The 27,986-nt window shown below is 47.3% G+C and overlaps 1 protein-coding gene across 2 annotated transcripts in view; it reads left to right on the plus strand.

Moving 5' to 3' along the window:
* Positions 1 to 8,384: 8,384 nt before the first annotated feature.
* LOC124011621 (unconventional myosin-X-like) overlaps positions 8,385 to 27,986 on the plus strand; it is an 81,662-nt gene continuing 62,060 nt past the window's right edge. For both annotated transcript variants that reach the window (XM_046325071.1, XM_046325072.1), the window contains exon 1: positions 8,385 to 8,632. In XM_046325071.1, coding sequence (XP_046181027.1) covers positions 8,612 to 8,632 — 21 coding nt within the window. In that variant the 5' untranslated portion in view covers positions 8,385 to 8,611. The remainder of the gene's footprint in view (positions 8,633 to 27,986) is intronic.

Here is a 27,986-nt window from a genome sequence, read left to right on the forward strand (position 1 = left end):
CAGTCGAGGAGCAAACAGACAGCAGAGACATTGCCAAAGTTCACATATTTATTTAGGACTGGTAGTTGGACATGGTAAAGGTTGGTGTGTGTGTGGTTCTGTAACTCAATGAGATGTCATAAGCAGGTTACATAACATGAAAAGGTAAACAACGTGCTCCAATCCACCTCATAGAAACTTAAATTAGGTGCTGGATCCTTGGAAATAATCCAAAGAACAGAAATAGGACAGCACTCCGGTAAATAAACGTACATTTTTACACGACATAAAAGGTGATAAGGATAAACCTATTAAACCAATACAGCTCAAATAAAGAAAATAGAAAAAGCAAAACAAAAATGACTATTTTAACTTGGACAAGCACAACTGGAAAGAAACTGAGAAATGGCTTGACAGGCTCGTTCACACGTCTAGTTTGTATTTAAAGCCTATCAGGCCAGTCCTGATAATTAGTGACAGGTGTGTGATTGCATGAGAGTGTCAACAGGTGAAATCAACTTGCCTGATCAAGTCCATCTCAGCAGATTGCTGCTCCACTCTGAGGGCTTTTTTACAGTTTCACTGTCATTGTTGTTTACAGATGTATGAATGGGCTGACTTGCCTAACTAAGCTGTGTCAGTGTGTGCACGTGTGCATGCGCAGCTGAAGGGGATATAGCTGATTAAATTATATCACTGTCTGTAGGGCGCCAGGAGGTCGCCACGCCAGATAATTTAGTAAGAAGACATGCTGTCATTGGTGTGTGTGTGTGTGTGTGTGTGTGTGTGTGTGTGTGCGTGCGTGCGTGCGTGCGTGTGTGTGTGTGTTGTGGGGGGGAGTCCCCTGTGGTGATAGGGGGTATCCAGGATGAAGTAATCTCTCATGGGATTCTTAATTAGATCGCACCCCCCTTCTCCTACTGTATTTCCCTAAATACCCTCACCCCTCTCCCCCCTTCCCTCCCCCTCTGCCTCCCTGAAAGACCAGAGCAGACATTAAAGAACCAGTCAGAGGAGACTGACACACATACTCATGCAGATGCATACTGTACATGCACACACTAAAACATGCATAACAGTATAGACACAAATGTGTCCACTATACAGCATTCAAGTAGCTTTGTGTCAGAGGGTTTTGAGTAATGTGTTTGTGGTAGTAGGGGGGATGGGTTAGTGAGATACATTTTCTGTCCTCTATGTTTGAGTCAGGGGGTAATGAAATAATGAATGGTGGGCAGAGGCGGGATGGAGATCAGTGTTGTGTGTGGGGGGCAGATCAATTTACTGTTCACACACACACACACACACACACACACACACACACACACACACACACACACACACACACACACACACACACACACACACACACACACACACACACACACACACACACACACACACACACACACACACACACACACACACACAGAGGACAAGTACATTAGAGTGTCTAGTTTTAGAAACAGACGCCTCACAAGTCCTCAACTGGCAGCTTCATTAAATAGTACTTGCAAAACACCAGTCTCAACGTCAACAGTGAAGAGGCGACTCCGGGATGCTGACCTTCTAGGCAGAGTTCCTCTATCCAGTGTCTGTGTTCTTTTGCCCATCTTAATCTTTTCTTTTTATTGGCCAGTCTGAGATAGGGCTTTTTCTTTGCAACTCTGCCTACAAGGCCAGCATCCCGGAGTCACCTCTTCACTGTTGACGTTGAGACTGGTGTTTTGCGGGTACTATTTAATGAAGCTGCTAGTTGAAGACTTGTGAAGCGTCTGTTTCTCAAACTAGACACGGTAATGTCCTTGTTCTCTTGCTCAGTTGTGCACCGGGGCCTCCCACTCCTCTTTCTATTCTGGTTAGAGACCGTTTGCGCTGTTCTGTGAAGGGAGTAGTACACAGCGTTGTACGAGATATTCAGTTTCATTTGATTTGATGTGTTGTGGCGAACCAGTCGCCTTATATCTGCTTTTGGTCAGTTATCTTATGCCTCAATGTTGTAATACTGGCGACCCCGTGATGCTGAGCCCAATATCTCCTCATCATTTCCACAGAATCGTGGAGGGCCTGACATGCCAGAGCAGAGTGCAGTGGTGAGATCTCTGATTGGTCAAAACATCTCAGATTGAACATGCCGATGGTGACAGAACCCTCGTGAACCCTGGCTGCGTCATAGGCCTACCTCTTGCTTCGTCTCAACAGTCAACAGGAAGGTTTCCACTTCTTGAAGATATGTGACCATGTAAGGTTCAAATCTGAAGATGCTGTTTCTTATAACTGATCTGATACAAGCTTCTCTCCCCACTGGCTAATTCGCACCAGTCACAGACATTTGAGTCATTTTTTTAGATGCTCTTATCCAGAGCGACTCACAATAAATAAGCTTTTGTTCTTGCGCATCACAAACACACCTGATTCAAATATTAAACTAATCAAGCTTTTCTCTCTGTCTGGGCCATAATTACGCTGAACCAGGTGTGTTACTGCAGGGCTGGAATGAAACCCTGCACACCGGGTAACTTTCCAGAACCAGAGTTGGATAGTTTTCCCTCTATCTCTCGCTCTGTCTCTGTGCTCACTCTCTCAGATGAATAGCCTGTCGGTGTCCTCTCTCTTTTTGTCTCTTATTTCAGACGGTTATAAATGTGTATCTAGACAGAAAAGATAAAGAAAGTAGTAGAGAGAGAAAGAGAGAGGTTGATAAAAAATATATATTTACAGCCATTTCCCCTAAAACTGATTGGCTTTGACATTGTGAGCGATGGGATTTCCCACAGACAACATGTGACATGCCTAAAGGGCACACACATGCAGAGAGACTGAGAGAGACAGATAGAGAGAGATGGTGTCATGTTTGTCATTTATTATCATGTCTTGTCCCTGTGCTCCCCATTCTATTCGTTTCCCTCTGCTGGTCTTATTAGGTTCTTTCCCTCTCTCTCCCCCTCCCTCTCTCACTCTCTCACTCTCTCGCTCTCTCTTCTCTCTATCGTTCCGTTCCTGCTCCCAGCTGTTCCTATTCCCCTAATCATCATTTAGTCTTCCCACACCTGTTCCCGATCCTTTCCCCTGATTGGAGTCCCTATTTATTCCTTTGTGTTCCGTTCCTGTCCTGTCGGTTCCTTGTTTAGTATTCACCGTGCTGTGATTGTGTTTCGCCCTGTCCTGTCGTGTTTTTGCCTTCATCAGATGCTGCGTGTGAGCAGGTGTCTCTGTCAACTACGGCCTGCGCCTACCCGAAGCGACCTGCAGTCTGTGGCCGCTTCTCTTGTTATTCCCCTCTACAGACTAGAGGATTTCTGTGATTCCCTGTTTGGACTTGAATAAACTCTGTTTCTGTTAAGTCGCTTTTGGGTCCTCTATCACCTGCATGACAGAAGGAACCGACCAAGGAATGGACCCAGCGACTTCAGACGCTCGTTACACTGCCGTCAAGATCCAAGGAGCCATGCTCGGCAGACACGAGCAGGAATTGTCTGCTGCTCGCCATGCCGTGGAGAACCTGGCCGCTCAGGTTTCCGACCTCTCTGGACAGTTCCAGAGTCTACGTCTCGTGCCACCTGTTACTTCCTGGTCTGCCGAGCCTCCAGAACCTAGGGTTAATAACCCACCTTGCTACTCCGGGCAGCCCACTGAGTGCCGCTCCTTTCTCACGCAGTGTGAGATTGTGTTCTCTCTCCAACCCAACACATACTCTAGAGAGAGAGCTCGGGTTGCTTACGTCATTTCACTCCTTACTGGCCGGGCTCGAGAATGGGGCACAGCTATCTGGGAGGCAAGGGCTGATTGCTCTAACAAGTTCCAGAACTTTAAAGAGGAGATGATTCGGGTTTTTGACCGTTCAGTTTTTGGTAGGGAGGCTTCTAGGGCCCTGGCTTCCTTATGCCAAGGTGAACGGTCCATAACGGATTATTCTATTGAGTTTCGCACTCTTGCTGCCTCTAGTGAGTGGAACGAGCCGGCGCTGCTCGCTCGTTTTCTGGAGGGACTCCACGCAGTGGTTAAGGATGAGATTCTCTCCCGGGAGGTTCCTTCAGATGTGGACTCTTTGATTGCTCTCGCCATCCGCATAGAACGACGGGTAGATCTTCGTCACCGGGCTCGTGGAAGAGAGCTCGCATCAACGGTGTTTCCCTGCTCCGCATCGCAACCATCTCCCTCCTCTGGCTTTGAGACTGAGCCCATGCAGCTGGGAGGGATTCGCATCTCGACTAAGGAGAGGGAACGGAGGATCACCAACCGCCTGTGCCTCTATTGCGGAGTTGCTGGACATTTTGTTAATTCATGTCCAGTAAGAGGCCAGAGCCCATCAGTAAGCGGAGGGCTACTGGTGAGCGCTACTACTCAGGTCTCTTCATCTAGATCTTGTACTACTATGTCGGTCCATCTACGCTGGACCGGTTCGGGTGCTACATGCAGTGCCTTGATTGACTCTGGGGCTGAGGGTTGTTTCATGGACGAAGCATGGGTTCGGAAACATAACATTCCTTTCAGACCGTTAGACAAGCCTACGCCCATGTTTGCCTTAGATGGTAGTCATCTTCCCAGTATCAAATTTGAGACACTACCTTTAACTCTCACAGTATCTGGTAACCACAGTGAGACTATTTCTTTTTTGATTTTCCGTTCACCGTTTACACCTGTTGTTTTGGGTCATCCCTGGCTAGTATGTCATAATCCTTCTATTAATTGGTCTAGTAATTCTATCCTATCCTGGAACGTTTCTTGTCATGTGAAGTGTTTAATGTCTGCCATTCCTCCCGTTTCTTCTGTCCCTACTTCTCAGGAGGAACCTGGCGATTTGACAGGAGTGCCGGAGGAATATCATGATCTGCGCACGGTCTTCAGTCGGTCCCGAGCCAACTCCCTTCCTCCTCACCGGTCGTATGATTGTAGTATTGATCTCCTTCCGGGGACCACTCCTCCTCGAGGTAGACTATACTCTCTGTCGGCTCCCGAACGTAAGGCTCTCGAGGATTATTTGTCTGTGTCTCTTGACGCCGGTACCATAGTGCCTTCTTCCTCTCCGGCCGGGGCGGGGTTCTTTTTGTTAAGAAGAAGGACGGTACTCTGCGCCCCTGCGTGGATTATCGAGGGCTGAATGACATAACGGTTAAGAATCGTTATCCGCTTCCCCTTATGTCATCAGCCTTCGAGATTCTGCAGGGAGCCAGGTGCTTTACTAAGTTGGACCTTCGTAACGCTTACCATCTCGTGCGCATCAGGGGGACGAGTGGAAAACGGCGTTTAACACTCCGTTAGGGCATTTTGAGTACCGGGTTCTGCCGTTCGGTCTCGCCAATGCGCCAGCTGTTTTTCAGGCATTAGTTAATGATGTTCTGAGAGACATGCTGAACATCTTTGTTTTTGTCTATCTTGACGATATCCTGATTTTTTCTCCGTCACTCGAGATTCATGTTCAGCACGTTCGACGTGTTCTACAGCGCCTTTTAGAGAATTGTCTCTACGTAAAGGCTGAGAAGTGCTCTTTTCATGTCTCCTCCGTTACTTTTCTCGGTTCCGTTATTTCCGCTGAAGGCATTCAGATGGATTCCGCTAAGGTCCAAGCTGTCAGTGATTGGCCCGTTCCAAGGTCACGTGTCGAGTTGCAGCGCTTTTTAGGTTTCGCTAATTTCTATCGGCGTTTCATTCGTAATTTCGGTCAAGTTGCTGCCCCTCTCACAGCTCTTACTTCTGTCAAGACGTGTTTTAAGTGGTCCGGTTCCGCCCAGGGAGCTTTTGATCTTCTAAAAGAACGTTTTACGTCCGCTCCTATCCTCGTTACTCCTGACGTCACTAGACAATTCATTGTCGAGGTTGACGCTTCAGAGGTAGGCGTGGGAGCCATTCTATCCCAGCGCTTCCAGTCTGACGATAAGGTTCATCCTTGCGCTTATTTTTCTCATCGCCTGTCGCCATCTGAGCGCAACTATGATGTGGGTAACCGTGAACTGCTCGCCATCCGCTTAGCCCTAGGCGAATGGCGACAGTGGTTGGAGGGGGCGACCGTTCCTTTTGTCGTTTGGACAGACCATAAGAACCTTGAGTACATCCGTTCTGCCAAACGACTTAATGCCCGTCAAGCTCGTTGGGCGTTGTTTTTCGCTCGTTTCGAGTTTGTGATTTCTTACCGTCCGGGTAGCAAGAACACCAAGCCTGATGCCTTATCCCGTCTGTTTAGTTCTTCTGTGGCTTCTACTGATCCCGAGGGGATTCTTCCTTATGGGCGTGTTGTCGGGTTAACAGTCTGGGGAATTGAAAGACAGGTTAAGCAAGCACTCACGCACACTGCGTCGCCGCGCGCTTGTCCTAGTAACCTCCTTTTCGTTCCTGTTTCCACTCGTCTGGCTGTTCTTCAGTGGGCTCACTCTGCCAAGTTAGCTGGTCATCCCGGTGTTCGAGGCACTCTTGCGTCTATTCGCCAGCGCTTTTGGTGGCCGACTCAGGAGCGTGACACGCGCCGTTTCGTGGCTGCTTGTTCGGACTGCGCGCAGACTAAGTCGGGTAACTCTCCTCCTGCCGGTCGTCTCAGACCGCTCCCCATTCCTTCTCGACCATGTTCTCACATCGCCTTAGACTTCATTACCGGTCTGCCTTTGTCTGCGGGGAAGACTGTGAGAGCCGCCAATAAACGCAGGATTAAGAGTCCAAGGTATTGTTGCGGCCAGAGAGTGTGGCTTTCCACTCGCAACCTTCCTCTTACGACAGCTTCTCGTAAGTTGACTCCGCGGTTCATTGGTCCGTTCCGTGTCTCCCAGGTCGTCAATCCTGTCGCTGTGCGACTGCTTCTTCCGCGACATCTTCGTCGCGTCCATCCTGTCTTCCATGTCTCCTGTGTTAAGCCCTTTCTTCGCACCCCCGTTCGTCTTCCCTCCCCCTCCCGTCCTTGTCGAGAGCGCACCTATTTACAAGGTACATAAGATCATGGACATGCGTTCTCGGGGACGGGGTCACCAATACTTAGTGGATTGGGAGGGTTACGGTCCTGAGGAGAGGAGTTGGGTTCCGTCTCGGGACGTGCTGGACCGTTCACTCATCGATGATTTCCTCCGTTGCCGCCAGGATTCCTCCTCGAGTGCGCCAGGAGGCGCTCGGTGAGTGGGGGGGTACTGTCATGTTTGTCATTTATTATCATGTCTTGTCCCTGTGCTCCCCATTCTATTCGTTTCCCTCTGCTGGTCTTATTAGGTTCTTTCCCTCTCTCTCCCCCTCCCTCTCTCACTCTCTCACTCTCTCGCTCTCTCTTCTCTCTATCGTTCCGTTCCTGCTCCCAGCTGTTCCTATTCCCCTAATCATCATTTAGTCTTCCCACACCTGTTCCCGATCCTTTCCCCTGATTGGAGTCCCTATTTATTCCTTTGTGTTCCGTTCCTGTCCTGTCGGTTCCTTGTTTAGTATTCACCGTGCTGTGATTGTGTTTCGCCCTGTCCTGTCGTGTTTTTTGCCTTCATCAGATGCTGCGTGTGAGCAGGTGTCTCTGTCAACTACGGCCTGCGCCTACCCGAAGCGACCTGCAGTCTGTGGCCGCTTCTCTTGTTATTCCCCTCTACAGACTAGAGGATTTCTGTGATTCCCTGTTTGGACTTGAATAAACTCTGTTTCTGTTAAGTCGCTTTTGGGTCCTCTATCACCTGCATGACAGATGGGAGGGAGAGGGCATAGTATCTCTTCTGGCCCTGAGGGCGGTTTCTGTCCCAGGTAGTCCACAAATGGTGGCTTTTTGGGAAAGTTCACATAATGAAAGGGAAAGGGGGATCCCTAGTCAGTTGTACAACTGAATGCCTTCAACTGAAATGTGTCTTCCACATTTAACCCAAACCCTCTGAATCAGAGATTTGCGGGGGACTGCCATAATCAATATCCACGTCTTCGATGCCCAGAAAGCAGTGGGTTAACTGCCTTGCTCAGGCGGCAGATTGACAGAGTTTTACCTTGTCAGCTCGGGGATTCGATCCGGCAACTTTTCGGTTATTGGCCCAATGATTACCTGTGTGTGTGCGCGCGCGCGTGCGTGTGTGACTCCCAGCTCTGTTTACATCCTGTTATTTTCCTCCTCTTCAGAAACAAACATAATTCTTGAGACGAGGATAACATGTCATCTGTTGTGGTGGCGTCAAAGAGTTTGGATAAATATGTGCAAGCGATGAAAACGTTGCTACCTCACTCTGTCTCTCATAATCATTATCCTTCTCCGTGGAGTCCGTCAGTTCAGGGCCAGGACTGAAGAGGGAACCGTTGGATTCCCTGATCGGGATTTATCTGACTTTTTTTATAACGGTACACACGGAGAAGAGGTGTGTGTGTGTGTCCTCTCTCTCTCTCTCTCTCTCTCTCTCTCTCTCTCTCTCTCTCTCTCTCTCTCTCTCTCTCTCTCTCTCTCTCTCTCTCTCTCTCTCTCTCTCTCTCTCTCTTACTCTCTCTGTGTTCACGTTGGGTGGGAACACACATCAGGGATTGTAGCCGTCCGGATTTAAATCGGGACGTTTACAAATGAATGGAAATCACCACCGAACAGGACCACCACCCACCCGGAGCTCGCCCGATGCCCGCTGTAATTTAGCTCCCGGTTAACACCGGCACGCGTCTGCCCACCGATTGACTTCACGAGCACCGGGCAGCAACATAGAGAAGAATGGAGGCGTTTTTCGCAGAGGTAAGCTGGGATGAGAGAATCGCTTTTCCCCCGTTTAACATTATATTTCCCCGGTACTGTTTGGCCTAGGGATAGAAATATGAAATGACATGGTAGCCTGTCATAAGACCCGTTGTGTGAATATCGTTTTGACATTTTATTTGGTGTAGGCTATGATGGTGGTTCAACAAGAATCCATATATGGCCGACCCTCGACAGACACAAGCATAATAAAACTATTCGGGTAGGGCTACGGGAGAAAATATAGTAGGTGTAGGTTACGTGTCACAATATCGAAAACATTTGCTTTCTCGCTCGCTCTCTCTCTCTCTCTAAATGTAGGCCAATGTCATCAACACACGTGAATACTAGCCTACCTATCATATTAGACAAGAGTCCTGTCAGGATGTGCTAAAATGGCACCACGCCACTCATAATGTAGCCTGCACTGCCATCCTCATCTGTCCATTCTCTCAGAGGAGGAGAGGAGTAGCCTAATTGGCTTAATGCAGGCTGATCAGAAAATAGGCTAGTCTTTCCATAATGCTGCATTTCTGATTAAGACCAATCTGTTAAGGGGGAAAAGCGTGGTATCGTTACGAGTCAAGCTACTAACCTACTGGGGTATTAGTGTCTATACAAGTATGATCAGGGGGGGGGGGGGGTCTTTCTACCTTCCCCGGTGGGGCTGTGTCTCGGAGAAGGAGGATGGGAGGTGTGGCTATTGCGGGATTTGAGGAGGGGGGGTGGAGAGAGGGGGAAGATGAGAGGGTGGGTGCTTCTGTACGATGAAGGCGAAATGGAAGGATACGAATTGACTGTAGGTGAGACAGCGAGTTGCGATGGCTATGGTTGTTATTACTGATTATCAACTCCATGTCCGAATCTCTCTCTCAAGTCAACTCAATTCAAAGGGTTTTTTATTGGCATGGGAAACATACGTGTACCTTGTCAAAGCAGGTGAAATAAACAAAAGTGAGAAGAAACAAAACACAACATCAACAATTTAAACAAAAAAGATTTACAGTAAACATTGCACTCATAAACGTTTCAAAGGCGTTTCAAATGTCATATTATAAACCATGTACAGTGTTTGTAACCATATGGAATTATCTCTCTCCGTCTATCCTTACATCTGCTATTAAATGATTGATGAAACATCCCCGGTCCATCCTTTACGTAGCGCTGGATTCCGTCACTGCAGAGAGAGAGAATCTCTCATGTCTTGGTGTTTAAATTGCGTTGTTACCGATTCTCCCAGATCAATAAACTAATTTACGACTTTTCGCTCCATCTCTTTGCCTGCGGCCTAACAGAGCTCTCGTCTGGTCACCAGTTTGCTAGCCCACTGAGTTTGGCCCAGTAGAAAACCTTATTCCATAAACTACATGTGTTTTCTGCAGGATAATCTATTATATGTTAATATATTTACAGGTTGTTGTGACAATCTAAGCCTAATAGGTTTAGACATGTGTAACCGATGTGAAATGGCTAGCTAGTTAGCGGTGGTGCGCGCTAATAGCATTTCAATCGGTGTCATCACTTGCTCTGAGACCGTGAAGTAGTTGTTTCCCTTGGTTTGCAAGGGCCCTGACTTTTGTGGCGTGATGGGTAACGATGCTTCCTGGGTGTCAGTTGTCGATGTGTGCAGAGGGTCTCTGGTTCGAGCCCAGCTAGGGGTGAGGAGAGGGAAGGAAGCTACACTGTCACACATGGTTGGTGTGTTCTTTGTTTCTAACACATAAAGGCCGCATTCTTCCCCAATTCACCCCATTCAGGCCTGGGGATGAATGGTGCCAACCTTACCACCTCCTCCTCATCTTCTTTCTCCTTTCTTCCCTCCTCTTTTCTCCTCTCCTCTATCTCCTCCCTCTTTCTAAGTCATTCCGTCATGGTGTTGTGGTTTTCATTTCAAACACAAACAAACACATCACACACACACGCTCACACACACACACACACACACGCACACGCACACACACACACACACACACACACACACACACACACACACACACACACACACACACACACACACACACACACACACACACACACACACACACACACACACACACACACACACACACACACACACACGGCTTGTCTCGTCTGTGCATTAATGTGTTATCCTCTAACTGTAGGCTACTTACCTCCATCCTTGTTTATCTCGATCTGATATCACTTTAACAACCGCCCCTTCTCACTGTGACGTCATTCATTCTGTGTGTGTGTACACTACCAGTCAAGTAGTTTTAGAACACCCCCATTTTCCCAGTTTTTATTGACATTTTATTGAAAGTCCAGTGAATAACCTGAAATTGTACAAAGGTAAGAGGTAAACTGCCAGAGGTTTTAAAAAAAACATTTTTTTAAAGTTTGGGTTACCAAAAACTGAAAAATAAGGTACATTTCAGAGTTATAAAAAAATAACCTTTTTTCAGGGAACAAGTAAAGGGTTAACAACTTACAGCTGTTCTTCAGCAATGGTCCTAAATTAAGCCTTGAAAGTTGACACTAACAATTCCTACAGGTGTCCCAACTTTTGTTGATTACTTACAAACCCTCTGTCTGTATAAAAGCAGTGTTGGAACAGACTGTTACTACACCCTCTTAAGCATTATTTTCACTGTATTGTACTGCAGGAAGTAGTATACTGCTATCATAATGGTGAGGAAAAGGCAATTAACAAAGGAAGACCGACAGACCATTATAAACCTTAAGTGTAGCCAAGGTGTCAGTGAGTACAGTTTCCTACACCATCAAAAGGCACTTGGAAACTCTGACAGGAGGAGGTCTGGCAGACCCAAAGCCACAACAGAATCAGAAGACAAGTTTCTGAGAGTCAACATCTTGCGTGATAGGCAGCTCACAGGACAACAGCTTCAAGCACCTCTTAACACTGGTCGAAGTCAGCAAATCTCAGTTTCAACTGTGAAGAGGAGACTTCAAGCTGCAGGTTTGACAGGTCGAGTGACAGTATGAAAGCCATTGCTAAGATGGCAAAATAAGAAAAAGAGGCTTGCCTGGGCCACGAAACACCGCCTGTGGACTACTGAAGACTGGAAGACGGTCTTATGGACCGATTAAATCTTCCATTCATCACGCAGGGTTTTTGTCCGCCGTCGAGTAGGCGAAAGGATGGTTTCTCAGTGGGTGACACCACCTGTCAAACATGGAGGAGGAAGTGTGATGGTCAGCGACTCTTTTGCTGGAACCAGAGTCGACGACTTGCACAGAGTGAGTGGCACTCTGGTCAGGGGTTCTTCCTACAGCAAGATAATGACTCAGAACATACCTCCAGGCTATGGGGTTCATCCTACAGCAAGATTATGACCCAGAACCTACCTCCAGGCTATGGGGTTCATCCTACAGCAAGATAATGACCCAGAACCTACCTCCAGGCTATAGGGTTCTTCCTACAGCAAGATTATGACCCAGAACCTACCTCCAGGCTATGGGGTTCATCCTACAGCAAGATAATGACCCAGAACCTACCTCCAGGCTATGGGGTTCATCCTACAGCAAGATAATGACCCAGAACATACCTCCAGGCTATAGGTTCATCCTACAGCAAGATAATGACCCGGAACATACCTCCAGGCTATAGGTTCATCCTACAGCAAGATAATGACCCGGAACATACCTCCAGGCTATAGGGTTCATCCTACAGCAAGATAATGACCCAGAACATACCTCCAGGCTACGTCAGAACTACCTTAGAGGAAAAGAACAAGACGGTAGACTTAAAATCGTGGAATGGCCAGCACAGTCTCCAGACTTCAACCCCGTCGAGCTGGTTTGTGATGAACTGGGCAGAAGGGTGAAAGCAAAGCAACCTACAAGTGCAACACATTTGTGGGAACTTCTGCAACAGTGTTGGGAAGAACTTTCTGAACGATATTTGATTTCCGTTGTAGAAAGAATGTGTGTTCGGCTGTTATGTCAGCAAAAGGTGGCTACTTTTATCAAAAGTAAAAAATGTAGATACAATTTTGTTCAAAATAACTATTTCATGATTTATTTTTCGTCTCCAATTGTCTATCTGTTCTATGCTTTAGTTTCAGAGTACATTAAGAGATTAAACTGTGTGAATTTCAATAAAAACTGGAAAAATGAGGTTCTAAAACTTTGGACCGGTAGTGTGTGTGTGTGTGTGTGTGTGTGTGTGTGTGTGTGTGTGTGTGTGTGTGTGTGTGTGTGTGTGTGTGTGTGTGTGTGTGTGTGTGTGTGTGTGTGTGTGTGTGTGTGTGTGTGTGTGTGTGTGTGTGTGTGTGTGTGTGTGTCTGTCTCCATGGGTGTTGTTACAGATGTAGTAAATTCTCTACACTGTGACTCAACACATCACACCTCCGTATCCCTCGGCAACAGTGGAAGGGGAGGCCTGGCCGATAGGGGTCCTATTGTCCCCCACCACATAAATACACATTGTAAAGATGACACTGTGTGACGTGTTGGACATTCATTCCAGTCTTCTTTCTCTCTCTTGCTCCCCATCTCCTTTACCCCTCTCTCTCTCTCTCTCTCCCTCTCTCTCTCTCTGTCTCTCAATTCAATGTCAATTTAAGGGGCTTTATTCGCATAGGAAACATATGTTAGCATTGCTAAAGCAAGTGAAGTAGACAATGAACAAAACTGAAATAAACAGTACAAATTTACAGTAAACATTACACTCACATAAGTTCCAAAAGAATAAAGACATTTCAAATGTCATATTATGTGCAAATAGTCAAAGTACAAAAGGGAAAATAAATAAGCATAAATATGGGTTGTATTTACAATGGTGTTTGTTCTTCACTGGTTGCCCTTTTCTTGTGGCATAAATCTTGCCGCTGTGATGGCACACTGTGGTATTTCACCCAGTAGATATGGGAGTTTATCAAAATTGGGTTTGTTTTCAAATTCTTTGTGGATCTGTGTAATCTGAGGGAAATATGGTCATACATTTGGCAGGAGGTTAGGTAGTGCAGCTCGGTTTCCATCTCATTTTGTGGGCAGTGTGTCTTCTCTTGAGAGCAAGGCTATGCTCACTGAGTCTGTACATAGTCAAAGCCTTCCTTAAGTTTTGGTCAGTTACAGTGGTCAGGCATTCTGCCATTGTGTGCTCTCTGTTTAGGGACAAATAGCATCATAGTTTGCACTGTTTATTGTTAATTCTTTGCAATCTGTCAAGTAATTATCTTTTAGTTTTCTCATGATTTGGTTGTGTTGGTGTCCTGGGGCTCTGTTGGGTCTGTTTGTGTTGGTGAACAGAGCCCCAGGACCAGCTTGCTTAGGGGACTCTTCTCCAGGTTCATCTCTCTGTAGGTGATGGCTCTGTGGGGTCTGTTTGTGTTGGTGAACAGAGCCCCAGGACCAGCTTGCTTAGGGGACTCTTCTCCAGGTTCATCTCTCTGTAGGTGATGGCTCTGTGGGGTCTGTTTGTGTTGGTGAACAGAGCCCCAGGACCAGCTTGCTTAGGGGACTCTTCTCCAGGTTCATCTCTCTGTAGGTGATGGCTCTGTGGGGTCTGTTTGTGTTGGTGAACAGAGCCCCAGGACCAGCTTGCTTAGGGGACTCTTCTCCAGGTTCATCTCTCTGTAGGTGATGGCTCTTTGGGGTCTGTTTGTGTTTGTGAACAGAGCCCCAGGACCAGCTTGCTTAGGGGACTCTTCTCCAGGTTCATCTCTCTGTAGGTGATGGCTCTTTGGGGTCTGTTTGTGTTTGTGAACAGAGCCCCAGGACCAGCTTGCTTAGGGGACTCTTTTCCAGGTTCATCTCTCTGTAGGTGATGGCTCTTTGGGGTCTTTTTGTGTTTGTGAACAGATCCCCAGGACCAGCTTGCTTAGGGGACTCTTCTCCAGGTTCATCTCTCTGTAGGTGATGGCTCTGTGGGGTCTGTTTGTGTTGGTGAACAGAGCCCCAGGACCAGCTTGCTTAGGGGACTCTTCTCCAGGTTCATCTCTCTGTAGGTGATGGCTCTGTGGGGTCTGTTTGTGTTGGTGAACAGAGCCCCAGGACCAGCTTGCTTAGGGGACTCTTCTCCAGGTTCATCTCTCTGTAGGTGATGGCTCTGTGGGGTCTGTTTGTGTCGGTGAACAGAGCCCCAGGACCAGCTTGCTTAGGGGACTCTTCTCCAGGTTCATCTCTCTGTAGGTGATGGCTCTGTGGGGTCTGTTTGTGTTGGTGAACAGAGCCCCAGGACCAGCTTGCTTAGGGGACTCTTCTCCAGGTTCATCTCTCTGTAGGTGATGGCTCTGTGGGGTCTGTTTGTGTTGGTGAACAGAGCCCCAGGACCAGCTTGCTTAGGGGACTCTTCTCCAGGTTCATCTCTCTGTAGGTGATGGCTCTGTGGGGTCTGTTTGTGTTTGTGAACAGATCCCCAGGACCAGCTTGCTTAGGGGACTCTTCTCCAGGTTCATCTCTCTGTAGGTGATGGCTTTGTTATGGAAGGTTTGGGAATCGCTTCCTTTTAGGTGATTGTAGAATTTAACGGCTCTTTTCTGGATTTTGATAATTAGCGGGTATCGACCTAATTCTGCTCTGCATGCATTATTTGGTGTTTTACATTGTACACTGAGGATATTTTTGCAGAATTCTGCATGCAGTGTCTCAATTTGGTGTTTGTCCCATTTTGTGAATTATTGGTTGGTGAGCAGACCCCAGACCTCACAACCATAATGGGCAATGGATTCTATGACTGATTCAAGTATTTTTTAGCCAGATCCTAATTGGTATGTCAAATTTTATGTTCCTTTTGATGGCATAGAAGGCCCTTCTTGCCTTGTCTCTCAGCTTGTTCACAGCTTTGTGGAAGTTATCTGTGGCGCTGATGTTTAGGCCGAGGTATGTATAGTTTTTGTGTGCTCATGGGGCAATGCTGTCTAGAGGTTAAAATGTGCAAAAAACACACATTTCTGTCCACAGCACTGTGGGGTGAGACAGGGATGCAACTCTCTCTCTCTCTCTCTCTCTCTCTCTCTCTCTCTCTCTCTCTCTCTCTCTCTCTCTCTCTCTCTCTCTCTCTCTCTCTCTCTCTCTCTCTCTCTCTCTCTCTCTCCCCTGTTTGTCTCTCTCTGTCTCTCCCCTCTGTGTCTCTCTGTCTCTAATATAGGATGATATGGTCTTACTGTGAAGAGTAGAGTAGTAAAGTGACTAATTCCATCAGATAACTGGATTGGCTTCCATCTCTGTGTCTGTGAGAACATCACACTGGATAACTAACACACACACACACACACACACACACACACACACACACACACACACACACACACACACACACACACACACACACACACACACACACACACACACACACACACACACACACACACACACACACACACACACACACACACACTCTCTCTCTCTCTCTCTCTCTCTCTCTCTCTCTCTCTCTGTCTGTCAAACCCAGTGGATGGGGTAAACTCTATACTGTGCCATGTTGATTCACTGTAAGCACGAGAGTGACACATATTGTGTGTGTGTATGTGTGTGTGTGTGTATGTGCATGTGTCCATGCCTGCAGCGTGTGTGTGTGTGTGTGTACACTATGAACTAATATATTCACTCTTATTAAAAGGTCTGTTCTGAATGAGTTATGGCTGCCAGACCCCCACTCTTTACATCATGATGAATTAGACAGAGGACACACACGCACGCACGCACGCACACACACACAGGACTTATTTAGCCGGCAGAGACCAACCCTCTGGGGGTCCTTTTCATCATTTCATTTAATTTATTTTCATTCCTTCATGATCCCTCCATCTCTCCCTCAGAGCAGGCAGCTGTCCCTCTCTCATACAGTTCCCCTCTCTCTCTCTATCATCCCTTCCTTCCTTCCTTCCTTCCTCTCTTTCTCTCTGTCATCCCCCTGTCCATTATCTCTCCCTCTATTCCTTCCCCCTTTCTGTCTGGACAGTGAGAGAGATGGCGATGGGGTCCAGATCTCAACCGAGGGCGGGATTCCAGCTTTAGTCTCTAAACCTGGCAACCCAGGCAGAAAACCTGACGCCACACTGGCAACCCGAGCGTGAAATGTCAGGTGACATTCTCCTTCTGTGGCCTGCACAATCCCCCCCAGTGGTGCGAAAGTCTGTGTCCTTGTGTGTGTGTGTGTGTCTCTCACTCTCTTTCTCTCTCTGTTGACTTCTGTGTAATGTGTGGCAGTGCTTCCCCTACAGATGTATAGGCGGTGCCTCTCTCTGTTGGCCCCTGCCTATAAGGATGAGTTGGGCTTCTATTGGTGCAATTGGTCATTTTCATGCCAGAGGATTTAGATGTTGCGTAAGGGGCCTGGGCACCTTGCCTGGATATTAAACTCAGGGAAAGACTGTTGTGTTGTTTAGTGTTTAGTGTGTAGTGTAAAGCGGGAAGGGTATGTTATAGTCATGCATAGAGTGTATGCTGATTCATTGGAGAGGAGAGAGAGAGAGCAGTCGCTTGAGATGTGTGACCTATTTTCAGCAGAACCAACCGCATTCCTTCTGCTTAGAGCTGCATCAACTCTGCCTCTCTCCGTCGCTCCGTCTCCCGTCTCGCTTGTCTCTCTTTTTCCTCCCCCACAATCTCCGACCTCTTCATCCCTGGTACATGCCCCCGGCCGGCCTCTCTCGCTCTCTTTCTCTCTCTCCCCTCTCTTTCGATTTCCCCCTCTCTCTGTCTGAAGGCATGGGAGTAGCTCTCCATCTTTACAGCTGTCTTTCACACTCACCACGAACACCAACTCCCAGTGTCCTCAGTTGTTGTCTCAACAAAAACACCATCTCCCAGCAACCTCAAGGTGCTAAAGGGTTAGGTATGGGGTTCCCGAGCGGCGCAGCGGTCTAAGGCCCTGCATCTCAGTGCTAGAGGTGTCACTACAGACCCTGGTTCCATTCCAGACTGTATCACAATCGGCCGTGATTGGGAGTCCCACAGGGCAGCACACAATAGGCCCAGCGTCATCCGGGTTAGGGCTTGGCCGGGGTAGACCGTCATTGTACATAAGCATTTGTTCTTAGCTGACTTGCCTAGTTATATAAAGGATAAATAAAGAAACATTTTTTGTTGTTATCCCATTTAGTAGGCTATTTTACACCTCCTTTCCTGTGCTGCTTATTCTTATCTGCTGTTTCCATGGCGCTCTGTCCCCATGGCGTTGCCATGGAGCCTGGTTGCCATGGCGTTTCTGGGGTTTGACTGTAGTTTAATCCAAGATCAGAGAGAATGTGATAATTAGCCAACTGCTCGAAATTAGGCTTGAATACACACACTCACGCACGCACACACACACACACACACACCCACACACGCACGCACGCACGCATACACTCATGTACACAATACACACCCAGGTTAATCCGCCAGGCTGCTGCCTCTCTGTGTGTGATGGGGTCTAAGTTGCCATGGGGTGTTTTAGCTGGTTCAGAACAGTCTCAGATGAATCATTAATGTGTTCTGAGACACAAGGGACCGAAAGGAGCGCCAGCTTTAAATAACCTGAACTGTACTGAATACGCAAATGGAAGTCATTATACTAATCATAACTAATCTACTACAATAGCTCAATAGACTCCCTGATGTGTGTGTGTGTGTTCACTGCCAGGTGTTTGGTACCAGTGGAACTAAACCCTACTGGCCTTTCTGACAGATCTGACTTATACACTGACTGTATAAAACATTAAGAACACCTGCTCTTTCCGTGACGTAGACTGACCAGGTGAATCCAGGTGACAGCTATGATCCCTTATTGATGTCACATGTTAAATCCACTTCAATCGGTGTAGATGAAGGGGCGGAGACAGGTTAAGGAAGGATTTTTTATTAAGTCTTGAGACAATTGAGACATGGATTGTGTATGTGTGCCATTCAGAGGGTGAAGGGGCAAGACAAAATATTGAAGTGCCTTTGAACGGGGTACGGTAGTAGGTGGAAGGCGCACCGGTTTGTGTCAAGAACTGCAACGCTGCTGGGTTTTTCACGCTCAACAGTTTTCCATATGTATCAAGAATGGTCCACCACCCAGATGACATCCAGCCAACTTGACACCACTGTGGGAAGCATTAGAGTCAACATTAGAGTCAACATAGGCCAGCATCCCTGTGGAACGCTTTTGACACCTTGTAGAGTTCATGCCCCGACAAATTGAGGCTGTTCTGAGAGCAACTCAATATTAGGAAGGTGTTCATCTCTATTTGGTTAGACATTGAGACCTCTCTTTCAAAATACCCCTTACAGGATCTTTTATTTTTCAGAAGTTTCAAGTCTGTAGAAGATCACTGCAATAATCCCATTACACTTAACACACTCAAAGTACGGAGGTCAGTTCAACGCTTCCTGGGAAGGTCCAAACTAACCTCTGCTCTTACCCCAATTCTTAACACCCCAGATTTTAGTCCAGGATTGCTGGATGCTGGCTTTAACTTTTGGCTTAATAAGGGCATACGCAGACTAAATGACTTATTTGCTGATAAGATTTGATTGTCATTTGAGCAGATGGTCGAGAAATATCGACTCCCAAAGCAGGACTCTTTCCGCTTCCTACAAGTAAGACATTATATTCTGAAGAGCACCACCTTAATAACCCTGTTGTGACTGTCATTGAACAAACACTTTTTTCCCCTCCACAAAGGAAAATGTCTGTAAGTCTGTTTTATGATGCTTTTAAGGTCCTTTTTCCGCTGTCAACACACAGAGGGCGAAACAAGTGTGGGAGAAAGAATTGTCTGTGACTTATTGACGAAGAGATGTGGGAGGACATTTGGAGATATGCAACAACAATATCTATATGTAACCGTACTAGAGCAATCCAATTAAGAATAATACACAGATTGCATATATCCCCAAATCGCAGACATGCTTTTAGCCCCTCTTCCTCTTCTCCTCCGTGTCTTAAATGCAAAACTGACACAGGCACCCTAACACATTGTTTATGGTCATGTACCAAAAATACAAGGATACGCTCTGGTGTTCGGCAAGAAATTGAAAAGATCCTAGGGGTTGATCTAGAATTGGACCCAGTTTCTTTACTGTTGGGTCTCTCTAGAAGGCATGTTACTTCTGTGGGTAAGAGGAGGCTCTACAACATCCTTACCTTCGCAGCGAGGAAAAACATCCTTTTACAGTGGATTAGTGATAAGGTTCCTTCTATTAAAGATTGGCATAAAGATACCATTTGAATGGGTGCCTTATTCGAAAACAGACCAGTTCTACAAAGTATGGGAACCTTATCTAAATGACCTAGAACCTGAGGTATCCGCTATTATGCTGCAAGGATTCTCTTAGAATGGGTGGGGGATCTATGTATTTCAGAACTACACTGTACGTTCCATGTGTGGAACCTAACTTCTTGGTTTAAACTGAGCTTTTTTGTTTAATTTCTGTTTTGTAAGTTTGTTTAAAAATGTATGTATTGAGAGACGCAATGATGGGAATGGGGTGAGAGAAGCACCGAGTGGGAAGAGGAAAATGGTGTACGTATGTATGGGTGTGTGTGGTATGTATGTATGTGTGTATGCATATATATGTGTATATGCATGTGGGTATGTGTATATATATGTATATATATATATATATATACGTAGGTATGTGTAAGTGAGTGCTGTTTTTTTCATGTTGCTTTGTCTCTGTTGTTGTATCTCTTAATATGGGTGAAAAATGTAAAATTCCAATAAAAAATACTGGAAGGAAGGTGTTCATAATGTTTGGTATACTCAGTGTATCAGCAGCTCCATGATCACACACACACACACACACACACACACACACACACACACACACACACACACACACACACACACACACACACACACACACACACACACACACACACACACACACACACACACACACACACACACACACACACCGCTCCTGCCAAACACCCATAATCTGCTGAGTGCATCACCTTGCTGATTGTATTATCACCTTTAATGGAATGTTACAGCAGAGAGGGAGGGAGGGAGGGTGGGAGAGAGGGAGGGAGGTAGAGAAGGAGAGAGGGAGAGAAGGAGAGAGGGAGAGAAAGAGAGAGGGGGGGTGGGAGAGAGGGGGAGAGGGAGAGAAGGAGAGAGGGAGAGAGAGAGAGAGAGAGAGGGGAGGGCGGGAGAGAGGGAGAGAAGGAGAGAGGGAGAGAAGGAGGGAGGGAGGGAGAGTTCAAGGTTATAAGAGGAGACAAGAATCGATCTACAGCTGTCTCTGAGGTTGCTACGGTAAGCATATGCTCCTCCTCCTCACCTGATTAACCCCGTTATCGTCACCACGACCACATAAGCTATAGAGTCACACCCCCTGTCTTCTCTCCACTCTCAGTGAAGAGAGAGAGAAAGAGAGAGAGAGAGGGAGAGAGAGAGACAGAGAGAGAGAGAGAGAAGGAGAGAGAGAGAGAGAGAGAGAGACAGAGAGAGAGAGAGAGAGAGAGAGAGAGAGAGAAGAGAGAGAGAGAGAGAGAGAGAGAGAGAGAGAGAGAGAGAGAGTGATAATAAATGACAAACATGACAGTACCCCCCCACTCACCGAGCGCCTCCTGGCGCACTCGAGGAGGAATCCTGGCGGCAACGGAGGAAATCATCGATGAGTGAACGGTCCAGCACGTCCCGAGACGGAACCCAACTCCTCTCCTCAGGACCGTAACCCTCCCAATCCACTAGGTATTGGTGACCCCGTCCCCGAGAACGCATGTCCATGATCTTATGTACCTTGTAAATAGGTGCGCTCTCGACAAGGACGGGAGGGGGAGGGAAGACGAACGGGGGTGCGAAGAAAGGGCTTAACACAGGAGACATGGAAGACAGGATGGACGCGACGAAGATGTCGCGGAAGAAGCAGTCGCACAGCGACAGGATTGACGACCTGGGAGACACGGAACGGACCAATGAACCGCGGAGTCAACTTACGAGAAGCTGTCGTAAGAGGAAGGTTGCGAGTGGAAAGCCACACTCTCTGGCCGCAACAATACCTTGGACTCTTAATCCTGCGTTTATTGGCGGCTCTCACCGTCTGTGCCCTGTAACGGCAAAGTGCAGACCTCACCCTCCTCCAGGTGCGCTCACAACGTTGGACAAACGCTTGAGCGGAGGGAACGCTGGACTCGGCAAGCTGGGATGAGAACAGAGGAGGCTGGTAACCCAGACTACTCTGAAACGGAGATAACCCGGTAGCAGACGAAGGAAGCGAATTGTGAGCGTATTCTGCCCAGGGGAGCTGTTCTGCCCAAGACGCAGGGTTTCTGAAAGAAAGGCTGCGTAGTATGCGACCAATCGTCTGATTGGCCCTCTCTGCTTGACCGTTAGACTGGGGATGAAACCCGGAAGAGAGACTGACGGACGCACCAATCAACCGACAGAACTCCCTCCAAAACTGTGACGTGAATTGCGGGCCTCTGTCTGAAACGGCGTCTAACGGGAGGCCATGAATTCTGAATACATTCTCAATAATGATTTGTGCCGTCTCCTTAGCGGAAGGAAGTTTAGCGAGGGGAATGAAATGTGCCGCCTTAGAGAACCTATCGACAACCGTCAGAATCACAGTCTTCCCCGCAGACAAAGGCAGACCGGTAATGAAGTCTAAGGCAATGTGAGACCATGGTCGAGAAGGAATGGGGAGCGGTCTGAGACGACCGGCAGGAGGAGAGTTACCCGACTTAGTCTGCGCGCAGTCCGAACAAGCAGCCACGAAACGGCGCGTGTCACGCTCCTGAGTCGGCCACCAAAAGCGCTGGCGAATAGACGCAAGAGTGCCTCGAACACCGGGATGACCAGCTAACTTGGCAGAGTGAGCCCACTGAAGAACAGCCAGACGAGTGGAAACAGGAACGAAAAGGAGGTTACTAGGACAAGCGCGCGGCGACGCAGTGTGCGTGAGTGCTTGCTTAACCTGTCTTTCAATTCCCCAGACTGTTAACCCGACAACACGCCCATAAGGAAGAATCCCCTCGGGATCAGTAGAAGCCACAGAAGAACTAAACAGACGGGATAAGGCATCAGGCTTGGTGTTCTTGCTACCCGGACGGTAAGAAATCACAAACTCGAAACGAGCGAAAAACAACGCCCAACGAGCTTGACGGGCATTAAGTCGTTTGGCAGAACGGATGTACTCAAGGTTCTTATGGTCTGTCCAAACGACAAAGGAACGGTCGCCCCCTCCAACCACTGTCGCCATTCGCCTAGGGCTAAGCGGATGGCGAGCAGTTCACGGTTACCCACATCATAGTTGCGCTCAGATGGCGACAGGCGATGAGAAAAATAAGCGCAAGGATGAACCTTATCGTCAGACTGGAAGCGCTGGGATAGAATGGCTCCCACGCCTACCTCTGAAGCGTCAACCTCGACAATGAATTGTCTAGTGACGTCAGGAGTAACGAGGATAGGAGCGGACGTAAAACGTTCTTTTAGAAGATCAAAAGCTCCCTGGGCGGAACCGGACCACTTAAAACACGTCTTGACAGAAGTAAGAGCTGTGAGAGGGGCAGCAACTTGACCGAAATTACGAATGAAACGCCGATAGAAATTAGCGAAACCTAAAAAGCGCTGCAACTCGACACGTGACCTTGGAACGGGCCAATCACTGACAGCTTGGACCTTAGCGGAATCCATCTGAATGCCTTCAGCGGAAATAACGGAACCGAGAAAAGTAACGGAGGAGACATGAAAAGAGCACTTCTCAGCCTTTACGTAGAGACAATTCTCTAAAAGGCGCTGTAGAACACGTCGAACGTGCTGAACATGAATCTCGAGTGACGGAGAAAAAATCAGGATATCGTCAAGATAGACAAAAACAAAAATGTTCAGCATGTCTCTCAGAACATCATTAACTAATGCCTGAAAAACAGCTGGCGCATTGGCGAGACCGAACGGCAGAACCCGGTACTCAAAATGCCCTAACGGAGTGTTAAACGCCGTTTTCCACTCGTCCCCCTCTCTGATGCGCACGAGATGGTAAGCGTTACGAAGGTCCAACTTAGTAAAGCACCTGGCTCCTGCAGAATCTCGAAGGCTGATGACATAAGGGGAAGCGGATAACGATTCTTAACCGTTATGTCATTCAGCCCTCGATAATCACGCAGGGGCGCAGAGTACCGTCCTTCTTCTTAACAAAAAAGAACCCCGCCCCGGCCAGAGAAGAAGAAGGCACTATGGTACCGCGTCAAGAGACACAGACAAATAATCCTCGAGAGCCTTACGTTCGGGAGCCGACAGAGAGTATAGTCTACCTCGAGGAGGAGTGGTCCCCGGAAGGAGATCAATACTACAATCATACGACCGGTGAGGAGGAAGGGAGTTGGCTCGGGACCGACTGAAGACCGTGCGCAGATCATGATATTCCTCCGGCACTCCTGTCAAATCGCCAGGTTCCTCCTGAGAAGTAGGGACAGAAGAAACGGGAGGGATGGCAGACATTAAACACTTCACATGACAAGAAACGTTCCAGGATAGGATAGAATTACTAGACCAATTAATAGAAGGATTATGACATACTAGCCAGGGATGACCCAAAACAACAGGTGTAAACGGTGAACGGAAAATCAAAAAGAAATAGTCTCACTGTGGTTACCAGATACTGTGAGGGTTAAAGGTAGTGTCTCAAATCTGATACTGGGAAGATGACTACCATCTAAGGCGAACATGGGCGTAGGCTTATCTAACTCTCTGAAAGGAATGTCATGTTTCCGAACCCATGCTTCGTCCATGAAACAACCCTCAGCCCCAGAGTCTATCAAGGCACTACTTGTAGCACCCGAACCGGTCCAGCGTAGGTGGACCGACAAAGTAGTACAGGACCTTGATGGAGAGACTTGAGTAGTTGCGCTCACCTGTAGCCCTCCGCTTACAGATGAGCTCTGGCTTTTACTGGACATGAATTAACAAAATGTCCAGCAACTCCGCAATAGAGGCACAGGCGGTTGGTGATCCTCCGTTCCCTCTCCTTATTCGAGATGCGAATCCCTCCCAGCTGCATGGGCTCAGTCTCAAAGCCAGAGGAGGGAGATGGTTGCGATGCGGAGCAGGGAAACACCGTTGATGCGAGCTCTCTTCCACGAGCCCGGTGACGAAGATCTACCCGTCGTTCTATGCGGATGGCGAGAGCAATCAAAGAGTCCACATCTGAAGGAACCTCCCGGGAGAGAATCTCATCCTTAACCACTGCGTGGAGTCCCTCCAGAAAACGAGCGAGCAGCGCCGGCTCGTTCCACTCACTAGAGGCAGCAAGAGTGCGAAACTCAATGGAATAATCCGTTATGGACCGTTCACCTTGGCATAAGGAAGCCAGGGCCCTAGAAGCCTCCCCACCAAAAACTGAACGGTCAAAAACCCGAATCATCTCCTCTTTAAAGTTCTGGAATTTGTTAGAGCAATCAGCCCTTGCCTCCCAGATAGCTGTGCCCCATTCTCGAGCCCGGCCAGTAAGGAGTGAAATGACGTAAGCAACCCGAGCTCTCTCTCTAGAGTATGTGTTGGGTTGGAGAGAGAACACAATCTCACACTGCGTGAGAAAGGAGCGGCACTCAGTGGGCTGCCCGGAGTAGCAAGGTGGGTTATTAACCCTAGGTTCTGGAGGCTCGGCAGGCCAGGAAGTAACAGGTGGCACGAGACGTAGACTCTGGAACTGTCCAGAGAGGTCGGAAAACCTGAGCGGCCAGGTTCTCCACGGCATGGCGAGCAGCAGACAATTCCTGCTCGTGTCTGCCGAGCATGGCTCCTTGGATCTCGACGGCAGTGTAACGAGCGTCTGAAGTCGCTGGGTCCATTCCTTGGTCGGTTCCTTCTGTCATGCAGGTGAAAGAGGACCCAAAAGCGACTTAACAGAAACAGAGTTTATTTAAATCCAAACAGGGAATAACAAAAATCCTCTAGTCTGTAGAGGGGAATAACTAGAGAAGCGGCCACAGACTGCAGGTCGCTTCGGGTAGGCGCAGGCCGTAGTTGATAGAGCCACCTGCTCACACGCAGCATCTGATGAAGGCAAAAAACACGACAGGACAGGGCGAAACACAATCACAGCATGGTGAATACAAAACAAGGAACCGACGGGACAGGAACGGATCACAAAGGAATAAATAGGGACTCTAATCAGGGGAAAGGATCGGGAACAGGTGTGGGAAGACTAAATGATGATTAGGGGAATAGGAACAGCTGGGAGCAGGAACGGAACGATAGAGAGAAGAGAGAGCGAGAGAGTGAGAGAGGGAGGGGGAGAGAGAGGGATAGAAGGAGGGAAAGAACCAAATAAGACCAGCAGAGGGAAACGAATAGCATGGGGAGCACAGGGACAAGACATGATAATAAATGACAAACATGACAGAGAGAGAGAGAGAGAGAGAGAGTATATTTGACCTCTCAGCTTCCCTATCAAATCTAAAAATCTCAAATAGAAAACCGAAGAAAATTAACAATAATGACAAATGGTTTGATGAAGAATGCAAAAATCTAAGAAAGAAATTGAGAAACCTGTCCAACCAAAAACATAGAGACCCGGAAAACCTGAGTCTACGCCTTCACTATGGTGAATCACTAAAACAATACAGAAATACACTACGGAAAAAGAAGGAACAGCATGTCAGAAATCAGCTCAATGCAATTGAAGAATCCATAGACTCTAACCACTTCTGGGAAAATTGGAAAACACTAAACAAACAACAACACGAAGAATTATCTATCCAAAATGGAGATGTATGGGTAAACCACTTCTCCAATCTTTTTGGTTCTATAACAAAGAACAAAGAGCAAAAACATATACATGATCAAATACAGATCTTAGAATCAACTATTAAAGACTACCAGAACCCACTGGATTCTCCAATTACATTGAATGAGTTACAGGACAAAATAAAAACCCTTCAACCCAAAAAGGCCTGTGGTGTCGATGGTATCCACAATGAAATGATCAAATATACAGACAACAAATTCCAATTGGCTATACTAAAACTCTTTAACATCATACTTAGCTCTGGCATCTTCCCCAATATTTGGAACCAAGGACTGATCACCCCAATCCACAAAATTTGACCCCAATTTGACCCCAATAACTACCGTGGAATATGTGTCAACAGTAACCTTGGGAAAATCCTCTGCATTATTATTAACAGCAGACTCGTACATTTCCTCAATGAAAACAATGTACTGAGCAAATGTCAAATTGGCTTTTTACCAAATTACCGTACAACAGACCATGTATTCACCCTGCACACCCTAATTGACAACCAAACAAACCAAAACAAAGGCAAAGTCTTCTCATGCTTTGTTGATTTCAAAAAAGCCTTCGACTCAATCTGGCATGAGGGTCTGCTATACAAACTGATGGAAAGTGGTGTTGGGGGTAAAACATACGACATTATAAAATCCATGTACACAAACAACAAGTGTGCGGTTAAAATTGGCAAAAAACACACACATTTCTTCACACAGGGTCGTGGGGTTAGACAGGGATGCAGCTTAAGCCCCACCCTCTTCAACACATATATCAACGAATTGGCGCGGGCACTAGAAAAGTCTGCAGCACCCGGCCTCCCCCTGCTAGAATCCGAAGTCAAATGTCTGCTGTTTGCTGATGATCTGGTGCTTCTGTCACCAACCAAGGAGGGCCTACAGCAGCACCTAGATCTTATGCACAGATTCTGTCAGACCTGGGCCCTGACAGTAAATCTCAGTAAGACCAAAATAATGGTGTTCCAAAAAAGGTCCAGTCACCAGGACCACAAATACAAATTCCATCTAGACACGGTTGCCCTAGAGCACACAAAAAACTATACATACCTTGGCCTAAACATCAGCGCCACAGGTAACTTCCACAAAGCTGTGAACGATCTGAGAGACAAGGCAAGAAGGGCATTCTATGCCATCAAAAGAAACATAAATTTCAACATACCAATTAGGATTTGGCTAAAAATACTTGAATCAGTCATAGAGCCCATTGCCCTTTATGGTTGTGAGGTCTGGGGTCCGCTCACCAACCAAGACTTCACAAAATGGGACAAACACCAAATTGAGACTCTGCACGCAGAATTCTGCAAAAATATCCTCCGTGTACAACGTAAAACACCAAATAATGCATGCAGAGCAGAATTAGGCCGATACCCACTAATTATCCAAATCCAGAAAAGAGCCGTTAAATTCTACAACCACCTAAAAGGAAGCGATTCACAAACCTTCCATAACAAAGCCATCACCTACAGAGAGATGAACCTGGAGAAGAGTCCCTAAGCAAGCTGGTCCTGGGGCTCTGTTCACAAACACAAACACACCCTATAGAGCCCCAGGACAACAGCACAATTAGACCCAACCAAATCATGAGAAAACAAAAAGATAATTACTTAACACATTGGAAAGAATTAACAAAAAAACAGAGCAAACTAGAATGCTATTTGGCCCTACACAGAGAGTACACAGCGGCAGAATACCTGACCACTGTGACT

Source organism: Oncorhynchus gorbuscha, linkage group LG23 (assembly GCF_021184085.1).
Source record: "Oncorhynchus gorbuscha isolate QuinsamMale2020 ecotype Even-year linkage group LG23, OgorEven_v1.0, whole genome shotgun sequence".
Lineage (NCBI taxonomy): Eukaryota > Metazoa > Chordata > Actinopteri > Salmoniformes > Salmonidae > Oncorhynchus > Oncorhynchus gorbuscha.